Below are 10,928 nucleotides of genomic sequence, written 5' to 3'. Positions count from 1 at the left end.
TACTTTTTTGGTTTTTTTTACAACTTATCTTCCCAAATAACTTTAGGACATGTGAATTGTTAAAATATTTTTTTTAAAAATGAGAAATGACACAGTGGTTGTTGTTGTTTCCTGAAAAACAGTCAGTGTGTCAGTCTGTGTGTTTCACACTGAGGGACTGGTGTGTGTGTGTGCAGAAGAATCAGTAATGATGAAGTGCTTATATCTTTTGTATGTCGTGTTTCACGTCTCTGCAGGTGAGTGAAGTTATTTTTTATTTTCTATTACAGAAAGGAGAGAGAATATTATCCAGTTCTTATTTCAGCTGCTTTGTGATTAGTTCATGTGGTTTCTGTCCAGACTGGGTTTACAGTAGGCCGGAGTTCAGCCCTGTTTCTAAAAAATAAACCAAACACTGTCAAATGTTTATTAATTAGAGAATTAACAATGTTAAGTAATTTATTAGTGGTTTTGTATTTAATGTCATTTTTACTAAAATTGCATATTTCTAGACCAGAATGTTCCCATTAAACTGTTAAAGAAAATGTGAACATACACAATATGTCATAATGTTCTTATTCAGACCTGTTCAGCTTTGATCATGTGAATGCATCTATAATAACTCACATAAAGCATAGTAGAAAACTTGTAGGTCACTTCTTCACTCTGGACTTAGCTGTAAATAGATGTGTGGGAATTTCACACCTTTTTCTGCTGTCTCTCTGTCACCGACGTCACTCCACTTCCTACATCATATTTAGAGTTTTTATTTTTTTAGAATTAGTTACATGCATTTAACAACATAACACTCTTAACAATGGTATATTTGGGGTCTCCTATATATCACTTTTAATTTCTTTGACACAATTTACTAAAATAGATTCAATTTTTTCTTCAATTTCACCTTTTTTTTGCAAAAGTAAATTAAATGATTAAAATAATATTATTATTAGCTGATTATCAGTTCATCTTCATAACGTTTTCTATTTTTAATAATGTGTACACTATATTACAAAAGTGTAAATGTGTGGCTCTATGAGCAGTGTTGGTGGCCTGGTGTAACTTCTGCGTCACTTCTTCTCTCTGGTCTTAGCTGTAAATAGATGTGTGTGAATTTCACACCTTTTTCTGCTGTCTCTCTGTCACTGTTGTCCCTCTGACCACCGACTTCACTTCCTACATCACATTTAAAGTCTATATTTTTTGCATGTAACTGTAAATGTATAAACACTTTGTTCACCTTTTCAAAAGTCATAACAACGTCTTTTAATAATATGCATTTGTCTTAAAGCAAATAAAAAAGTAAAACAGCTGCTTTCTACTTTAGCCTTACCAAGGTGTTGTATACTGTATTTCATTTAACTTTATAAACCCCATTAACTATTCAGTTCTTTTATTAAGAAATTTCAATATATCAGTTTCTTAGTTTAATTTGTACCTGTAAATAAAAATTATGTTAATGCTTGTATACAACAAAAAACTCATTTTGTTTTCACTTATTAAACAAAATAAAGGAACAAAATGTGTATTTAAACAGAGGAACAAGTTTGGACACCCTTTGCCATAATAGCTAGTGTTTCCCCCTTTGGCTGAAATAACTTCAATGAGACGTTTCTTGTATCCATCTGCCAGTTTCTGACATCGACTGGAAGAAAGTTTCCTCCACTCTTCAACGCAGGATTCTTTCAGCTGTGTGATGTTTCAGGGGTTTCTTGCATGCACAGTGTGTTTCATATCACAACACAGGATCTCAATAGGTTAGATCTGGGCTTTGACTTGACCATTCCTGAAATCTCTAAAGGTGGTAGAGCGTTTTCTTATTTAGCTCCCAAACTCTGGAATAGTCTTCCTGATAGTGTTCGGGGCTCAGACACACTTTCCCAGTTCAAAAGCAGATTAAAAACTCATCTCTTTAGTCAGGCATGCACATAATACATCCCATAATATTGTGCACATTACATTAGACTTGCACATTTTTATGAACAGCAGATATGTTAATCCATCTACACCGCTTCTCTCTTTCTACCCATCCCGAGGCATCCAGACATTGTACCAGCTCCAATCATCTTCTGTGAGATGAAGATTTTGGACCTCCACTGAAATGAGGCCGACTCTGTGAGAATCCTGAGACATCTACAGATCTACCAGCTCCAGTTGGACTCTGTGATACTATGAGGAGATCTGAACTCCATGTGATCCTTACACCAATACAACATTTGTTTGACTGTATATTTGTAATCACACCCTCTATTTACCAGTCGATCTATGTTCCTACCCTCACCTATGGTCATGAACTTTGTGTCATGAACGAAAGGACAAGATCCATAGGGTGGCTGAACACTCCCTTAGAGATAGGGTGAGGAGCTCTGTCACTCGGGAGGAGTCCCAATCGAGAGGAGTCAGCTGAGGTGGCTCGAGCATCTGTTCCGGATGCCTCCTGGACGCCTCCCTAGGGAGGTGTTCCAGGCATGTCCAACTGGGAGGAGGCCCCGGGGAAGACCTAGGACACGCTGGAGGGACTATGTCTCTCGGCTGGACTGGGAACACCTCTGCAATATATATATATATATATATATATTACCAGATCAGAGTAAGAGAGGATGGAACACATCAAAAAATAATTTTTAGCCTGCAAAATATCAAAATTGTTATTGAATATATATTAAAAACTCCATAAATCTATTTCATAACATCTCACCATTAACTGGTTCAAGATTTATTGATCTATTGTGTATCAAAGATATTAGAGAGAGGTTTTAATAGTGGCACACACACGCCTGTGCCAAGTGGGTGCATGTTGGCACACTTCTGTATGTGAGTTTTCTCAGCTATCGAACTATAAAACTTCATATAATTGATTTATATGTCACTATATAGGAGTTCATTACATCCAAATCCAACAGATTTCAGTTTGTTTTGGAGTCTCCCCACCTCTAACTACAGGACACAGTGCGCATGACTGTATGCCAGTCTGAGCCGCTTCCCCTCGATAGAGCTAAAAGTCAGCGAAATAAAATATAGCAAAAAAAGCAAAAAAAAAAAATCCTTTGGAAAGCTGAAATGGTGCATTTAAATGTCCAGGGGATTTAAATTTCCCGGACTTTGACGAGCAATAACTCGACTTCTCTACAGAATTACCCGAAGTTTGACACTATAGAAAGCTCTGAGCCTCTAGTTTTCGAATCAGGAAACTTATACCGTTGTATTTCTGTGAATATTGGTCACACAGTGACGATCCTTATTCTGACTGTACCAAGGTTGTGTTTGTAACAGATGATTACAGGATTAAAAAGTCCTACAGATGACATGTTTGTGGGGTGTCCATTTAAGTGCTTGGTGTTGAAATACAGCTTTATTTCATTAAAAATCATGTTTATAGTCACATAGTAAAGTTTAGCATGCTGCATGTTTAGATACATAATACATAAACATATTTATGAAGCTCATTTGCAAAAATCTCCATTTCAAAATTTATGATTTAAATGTACTGAAGAATAAATATTACCTTAATAGTTCATTCGAAAATATTGTACTTCATGTTGTATTCAGTAGATTCTGAGTGTTTGTATGTTTGTGTCTGTAGGCTGTGATCTCTCTGTTCAAACTAAATATGTTTACATTGGACATCCTGGTGGTTCAGTTCTGTTACCCTGCTCCTGCTCTGACCTGCACACCAAACCTCACACATTCACCTGGATGGCCTACATAAGAGGAGGTCTGAAAGACATGTTAAATGATGAACACTATCGTGGCAGACTTCAGCTGTTTAATCACATTTCTCCTGGTAATCTGTCTCTGCTCATATCTGACCTGAGACTAGAGGATGATGTAGACTACAGGTGCAAAACTGAGAAGGAACACAGAGACATGAGGATTTATGTTAAAGGTAAATGATTTAAATACACAATAAAAGTTTATATTTAGTGTAAAATCATCCTTGATCATAGTTGAAATGAATTATAGTTACATATGTAATAAAATGTCTACTCCATTTACCATGAAGGGGAATTAATTTAGGAGTCATATAGTGACACATCAGTATTAAGTTATAAATGACATTAAATACTGATTATGGTATCAGACTGACCTGAACTTTGGACTGGTGTTGGATTGGATTTGTGATATTTCTCAATCTAAACTAATATTTATTCTCATAACATTGTAGTGTTTATAGAGCTACATGTCAACTGTAAGTGATAACTCTGAGTATGTTAACCCTGAAATGAGGGAAACTCTGGGTTTTCCGTTTCAGAAAGGGAGGTATGTTAAACCTGAGAAAGCAGGTTAAGTTAAGCCCGTTTCTGAAAGAGAGGTAACTTACTCAGAGTCAGTTACCACAGCAACTTACTCTGTGAACCTAACCTGGTTAGGTTCCCAGAGAAACCCAGAGTTTCTTTCGGTCTCCTCTTTTTTAAAGAGGAAGCGATGTTTAAACACCTCATTCATTGCACACATTTCAGTTACGCAGAGAGCATCAAAGGGAATGAAATGTCATGTGCTTTTATGGACGATATGTCAGCGGGGGTGGGGGGGGTGGGGGGGTGGGGGGGTGGGGGGGGGGGTTGGGCAGACCCAAATGTAGGATAGCTAAAATAAACAGGGTTTATTAGCTAAAAAAAAACAACAAACAAACCATGAAACAGAGACACAGACTAGGACACGCGACATGAGACGACACACAATGTTTTCGATTTTTCATAATGTGTAAACTATTTTACAAAAGTGTAAATGTGTGGCTCTATGAGCAGTGTGTGGCCTGGTGTAACTTCTAGGTCACTTCTTCACTCTGACAACCGACTTCACTTCCTACATCACGTCCTACACTTCCTACCTAAGAAGTGTTCAAATAAGTATATCTTTACCAGATCAGAGTTATAGAAGCTGGGACACAGAAGAAGAAAAAATAAACAATTCCGTCTGACAAAAATGTTAAATTGCATGAAGAATAGCCCCATCTAAACCTTCTTATTGAAGCCTACATACTCCAGAAATCAAGTTTATAACAACTTACAATTAACTGTTTAAAGCCAGATTTATCTATTGTGTATAAGAGATATTAAAGAGAGGTTTTTGTAGAAGAATGTCCGATTTTTCTGTTTTCATGAAACATCTGAGGTTTCTCATGGTGTATTCTATACTTCTGTTACCAAAATAAAGGTAACACATGTGAGATTGCTGCAGAAGTGTTAAAATGAATATATATTACCAGATCAGAGTAAGAGAGGATGGTACAGCAAAGATAAAAAAATATATAATTTTTAGCCTGCAAAATATAAAAATTTTCCACAGTAGATCAAAAATATTTTTATTAAATATATATTAAAAACTTCATAAATCTATTTTATAACATCTCACCATGAACTGGTTCAAGATTTATTGATCTATTGTGTATCAGAGATTTCAGAGAGAGGTTTTAATAGTGGCACACACTCCTGTGCCAAGTGGGTGCATGTTGACACACTTCTGTATGTGAGTTTTCTCAGCTATCGAACTATAAAACTTCATATAATTGATTTATATGTCACTGTAGGAGTTCATTGCATCCAAATCCAAGAGTGTTCAGTTTGTTTTGGAGTCTCCCCACCTCTAACTACAGGACACAGCGCACATGACTGTATGCCAGTCTGAGCCGCTTCCCCTCGATAGAGCTAAAAGTCAGTGTTTTCAAAAAGCCAAAATAAAGCAAAAAATCCTTTGGAAAGCTGAAATGGTGCATTTAAATGTCCAGGGGATTTAAATTTCCCGGACTTTGAAGAGCAATAACTCGACTTCTCTACGGAATTACCCGAAGTTTGACACTATAGAAAGCTCTGAGCCTCTAGTTTTCGAATCAGGAAACTTATACCGTTGTATTTCTGTGAATATTGGTCCCACAGTAACGATCCTTATTCTGACTGAACCAAGGTTGTGTTTGTAACAGATGATTACAGGATTAAAAAGTCCTACAGATGACATGTTTGTGGGGTGTCCATTTAAGTGCTTGGTGTTGAAATACAGCTTTATTTCATTAAAAATCATGTTTATAGTTGCATAGTAAAGCTCATGCTGCATGTTTAGATACATAATACATAAACATATTTATGAAGCTCATTTGCATATTGGCGACAATCTCCATTTCAAAATTTATGAATTAAATGTACTGAAGAATAAATATTACCTAAATAGTTCATTCGAAAATACTGTACTTTATATTGTATTCAGTAGATTCTGAGTGTTTGTATGTTTGTGTCTGTAGGCTGTTATCTCTCTGCTCAAACTAAATATGAATACAATGGACATCCTGGTGGTTCAGTTCTGTTACCCTGCTCCTGCTCTGACCTGCACACCAAACCTCACACATTCACCTGGATGGCCTACATAAGAGGAGGTCTGAATGACATGTTAAATGATGAACACTACCGTGGCAGACTTCAGCTGTTTAATCACATTTCTCCTGGTAATCTGTCTCTGCTCATATCTGACCTGAGACTAGAGGATGATGTAGACTACAGGTGCAGAACTGAGAAGGATCACAGAGACATGAGGATTTATGTTAAAGGTAAATGAATTAAATACACAATAAAAGTTTATATTTAGTGTAAAATCATTCTTGATCATACTTAAAATGAATTATAGTTACATATGTAATAAAATGTCTACTCCATTTACCATGAAGGCAACTGAAGGGGAATTAATTTAGGAGTCATATAGTGACACATCAGTATTAAGTTATAAATGACATTAAATACTGATTATGGTATCAGACTGACCTGAACTTTGTAGTGTTTATAGAGCTACATGTCAACTGTGATAACTCTGAGTATGTTAACGCTGAAATGAGGGAAACTCTGGGTTTTCCGTTTCAGAAAGTGAGGTATGTTAAACGTGAGAAAGCAGGTTAAGTTAAGCCCGTTTCTGAAAGAGAGGTAACTTACTCAGAGTCAGTTACCACAGCAACTTACTCTGTGAACCTAACCTGGTCGGGAGCAGGTTTTCTTCGGTAAACCCAGAGTTTCTTTCGTTCTCCTCCTCTTTTTTAAAGAGGAAGCGATGTTTAAACACCTCATTCATTGCACACATTTCAGATACGCAGAGAGCATCAAAGGGAATGAAATGTCACGTGCTTTTATGGACGATATGTCAGCGAGGGGGGGGCAGAGCCACATGTAGGATAGCTAAAATGAACAGGGTTTATTAGCTAAAAAAAACCCAAACAAACCATGAAACAGAGACACAGACTAGGACACGCGACATGAGACGACACACAATGTTTTCGATTTTTCATAATGTGTAAACTATTTTACAAAAGTGTAAATGTGTGGCTCTATGAGCAGTGTGTGGCCTGGTGTAACTTCTAGGTCACTTCTTCGAGGATTCCGCAACTTGGCGTCCACAGCCTAGCCGAGCGACGTCCACAGCCGAGCAGAAGGGCCGAGCACCATGACACACCGCGGCCAGACCCACATCTCGGAAACCAAAAAGGGGGGAGGGCGGGAAAAAGATCCTTCACCACGGAGCAAAATAAAGAAAATATCAATGGGGCATAATGGGGGACACGGTGGCTTAGTGGTTAGCATGTTTGCCTCACACCTCCAGGGTTGGTGGTTTGATTCCTGCCTCTGCCTTGTGTGTGTGGAGTTTGCATGTTCTCCCCATGCCTCGGGGGTTTCCTCCGGGTACTCCGGTTTCCTCCCCCATTCCAAAGACATGCATGGTAGGTTGATTGGCATCTCTGGAAAATTGTTCGTAGTGTGTGATTGCGTGTGTGTGTGTGTGTGTGTGTGTGTGTGTGTGTGTGTGTGTGTGTGTGTGTGTGTGTGTGTGTGTGTGTGTGTGCGCGTGCCCTGCGATGGGTTAGCACTCCGTCCAGGGTGTATCATGCCTTGATCCCCTATGACGCCTGAGATGTGACCCGAAGTTCGGATAAGCGGTAGAAAATGAATGCAAGAATGAATAAATGAATGGAGCATAACACGGGCCTGCAACACCCCCCACGGACAGGAAGCAGGGCGATGTCACAGGATACCGACAAAACAAAACAAAACTCGGGCTTGTGACATGGACCGCAAACAGGAAGTGAGGCGGTGCCCCTGCGGAGAACCGAAAGCGGAGCGGTGTCCCTCACCGGAAAAATGCGGACCGATGTCACCAAACAACAAAAGTCCAGAAAAACAGTCCGGGGGGAAAAAATGCTCCCACAGAGCCAGTTTAGGCTGACGCTATCCTGCTGGGTTTTGTTGTGGTAGAATCCTTCTGATGCTGGGGTAAAACAGACCCAAATTCAGGATAGCTAAAATAAACAGGGTGACAAGACGAGGATTCCAAGCTGCCATGGGCAACGCGGCACAGTTAAATACATGCGACAAACACATAAGGAACAGGCGTGCAGAGGTGGGCAGGAAAAGACAAGAGCGGGGCAGACACAAACATAAACAAATGTCCTGACACAATCCTGTTGATGAAGAGGTTGTATTAATTCGTAGGGAGTTACATTTACAGTACATCGGGAGAGGATTTTGAGGCCCAGAGCGGAATTTTTTGTCATATCCCTATGCATTTTTATTTGAGCAGTACTGTTTTTCTTTACAGTCAATAAGATACGTCCATAATCTCATCCATCCTTACATCAGAAACAGTGCTCTTCCATCCAAGCAGATGCTTTACGTTGCCTTACGTTTCTTTTCAAATGGTAGTTTTCTGTAGAACATCGGGGATGCAGAACATATTAGGCTAAGGCTAATTAATCATGATATCCACCTCCACCACCACCACCAAACAAACAAAAAAAAAAATGAATAAACACAAAATCACAGCAATTTATATGGTGTTCTTTATTTTAAAAAAATAAGAAGATAAGAATGATATAATTTATAGATATAAACTTAGATTCTATAGGCTACTCCACATAAAAATGTGAAGAAATGTGAGTGTGTAGATTGTTTGATGTGTAGACACATGATATTAACATTACCTTAGTAGGTCTATCTGTGGCAGCAGAAACGGTTTCTTCATCCCCGCCATCCTGTGAAGATGAGCATTGCATAAAGTACACTTTATAATACTATTTGTAATAATTTATGGCATATTGAGTAGGCTACTTACAACTGCCTGGGTTCTGTTGGGACAGGAGGGACGAATCTGTTGTGACCAATGAAAAACCCAACCCAAAGTAATATAAATGGAAATATCACAAAACGTCTATATAAAAAATAACACATACTGTAGGTAGACCTCTTACATTTTATGAAGGCACTTAAATCTTCTGGAGTGACTGGCTCTGATGAAGTCCCTCAAGGAATTCCCTCAGCCATTGGCCTTCCAGCATTCAGGCTCAGTACCATCTCCTCTGCATTTGTCAGAGGTGGTGGTGCAGGTCCTCCCCCCGTTTTGTGAGCCTCTGCCTTCTTTCTGTTGGCTGAGTTGTAAAATGAGAATGAACATTTAGACCTATGTCGAAAATGCTGCTGCACTGCTAGACACTGAATGCTATTTAGCTATTTAATATGTCAAATGTTTGTAAAGCCAGGTACTTTACACCTATAATCTGCTTACATGATTGAATTATGTTTTTATATTTCATTAAGCTGCTGCCACATCCTTTTACTGCCTGCAGGATTGCACCTATACATGAAAATTAAATTAATAGGCTTAATAAAATACTGTTCTTCCAGTTTCACCTCTAATATTATAACAGTTGGGAATTTACTCTAAAATAGTTGTTACAGTAATTACTAACTACAAATTACATCTTCAACCAGTCTAATTAGATTAATGTAATAATTACTATCTGTAGAAAGTATTGGTCTACTAACTAATTTGGTCTCCTTACTTATTAATTACTTTCTAAGTCTTAAATCAACCTCAACCAATTGACCAATAAGGAGAGACAAGAAACTGCATTTCTACTGCTTTTAAATAAACAATATACAATTGCATGAATTATCCTTGAATTGAACAAAGTATGTAACTAAAGGGAGAAAATAAAGGGATGTAAAGGGAGAAAAAATACCTTTTAAAATTTGATATTAAATCAACAATTTTTTTAATACAGAAAAAAATCGGGCTTGTTTTTGTTTCATAGTCTTTAATTAAATTACAGTATTTAGATTACTTAGTAATTAATTATACCCAACACTGTATAAAAGTAATTAAAATGTAAACACACACAATTCTGCCTTTTCATAAACAGTTCTCTTTTTGTCTGACGCTGTTGCCATGGTGACTCATTATATCTGCGCTTCATTGATAATGGCTTTTCAGAGTCAGTCAATTTAGAATTGATTAAACTAACTCATTTCAGCTGTTATGTAACCGAAAACTCAGAGTTTCCCATCTCAGGGTTTGTCAACTCAGAGTTCAAGTTTAAATTCAGAGTTGGTTGAACCTCCTTTCTGAAACAGGCCCCAGTTTCACCTCCTACATTGTGCTTTATTTACATTTTTTGGTTAAATCTATTTCCCAATACTGTGTTTACATTTGTAAATCTTTTCACATAGTGAACACAATAGCAGTCTATGTGGACTGAATTATGTAGCACTTTTCTTTAATTTTACACAAAAGCATTGAATAATTCAATTCAATTCAATTCAAGTTTATTTTTATAGCGCTTTTTACAATAGACATTGTCTCAAAGCAGCTTTACAGAACATAAACACAGAGCAGAAGGTAAACGTAATTAATGATAAAGGAAATAACGAATAATAAAAGAAAAAGAATTGACAGAATAAAAAAATTCTAGATTATTATTAGATATAAATAGTTCACAATCTGTATATATTTATCCCCAATGAGCAAGTCTGAGGTGACTCAGGCAGCAGTGGCAAGGAAAAACTCCCTTATATTGGTAAAGGAAGAAACCTTGAGAGGAACCAGACTCAAGGGGGAACCCATCCTCATATGGGTGACACTGGGGGTGTGATTGTAATATACAGTCAAACAAATGTTGTATTGGTGTAAGGATCATGGACTTC

General features: G+C 37.6%; 1 protein-coding gene and 1 long non-coding RNA gene across 5 annotated transcripts in view; one reads left to right on the top strand and one right to left on the bottom strand.

Annotated features, from left to right (window-relative positions):
- Positions 1–64: 64 nt before the first annotated feature.
- Positions 65–10,928, top strand: part of LOC113646310 (polymeric immunoglobulin receptor-like) — a 47,356-nt gene continuing 36,492 nt past the window's right edge. The window contains exons 1-3 of one of the 3 annotated variants that reach the window (XM_047818947.1): positions 65–236; positions 3,563–3,865; positions 6,215–6,517. In XM_047818947.1, coding sequence (XP_047674903.1) covers positions 188–236; positions 3,563–3,865; positions 6,215–6,517 — 655 coding nt within the window. In that variant the 5' untranslated portion in view covers positions 65–187. The remainder of the gene's footprint in view (positions 237–3,562; positions 3,866–6,214; positions 6,518–10,928) is intronic. The other 2 variants (XM_047818946.1, XM_047818948.1) reach the window with 2 other exon arrangements.
- LOC113646373 lies at positions 7,931–10,595 on the bottom strand. Of its 2 annotated transcripts, XR_003441418.2 has the most exons (5): positions 9,511–10,595; positions 9,197–9,373; positions 9,061–9,096; positions 8,930–8,980; positions 7,931–8,655 (listed from the first exon to the last, which is right to left on the bottom strand). It is a non-coding gene; the product is annotated as an uncharacterized LOC113646373 (long non-coding RNA). The 2 variants fall into 2 exon arrangements; XR_003441419.2 differs by having other exon boundaries at positions 7,931–8,980; positions 9,511–10,594.

The sequence above is a fragment of the Tachysurus fulvidraco genome, chromosome 9 (genome assembly GCF_022655615.1).
Source record: "Tachysurus fulvidraco isolate hzauxx_2018 chromosome 9, HZAU_PFXX_2.0, whole genome shotgun sequence".
In the NCBI taxonomy this organism is placed as follows: Eukaryota; Metazoa; Chordata; class Actinopteri; order Siluriformes; family Bagridae; genus Tachysurus; species Tachysurus fulvidraco.
This window is presented reverse-complemented; position numbering and strand designations above follow the sequence as displayed.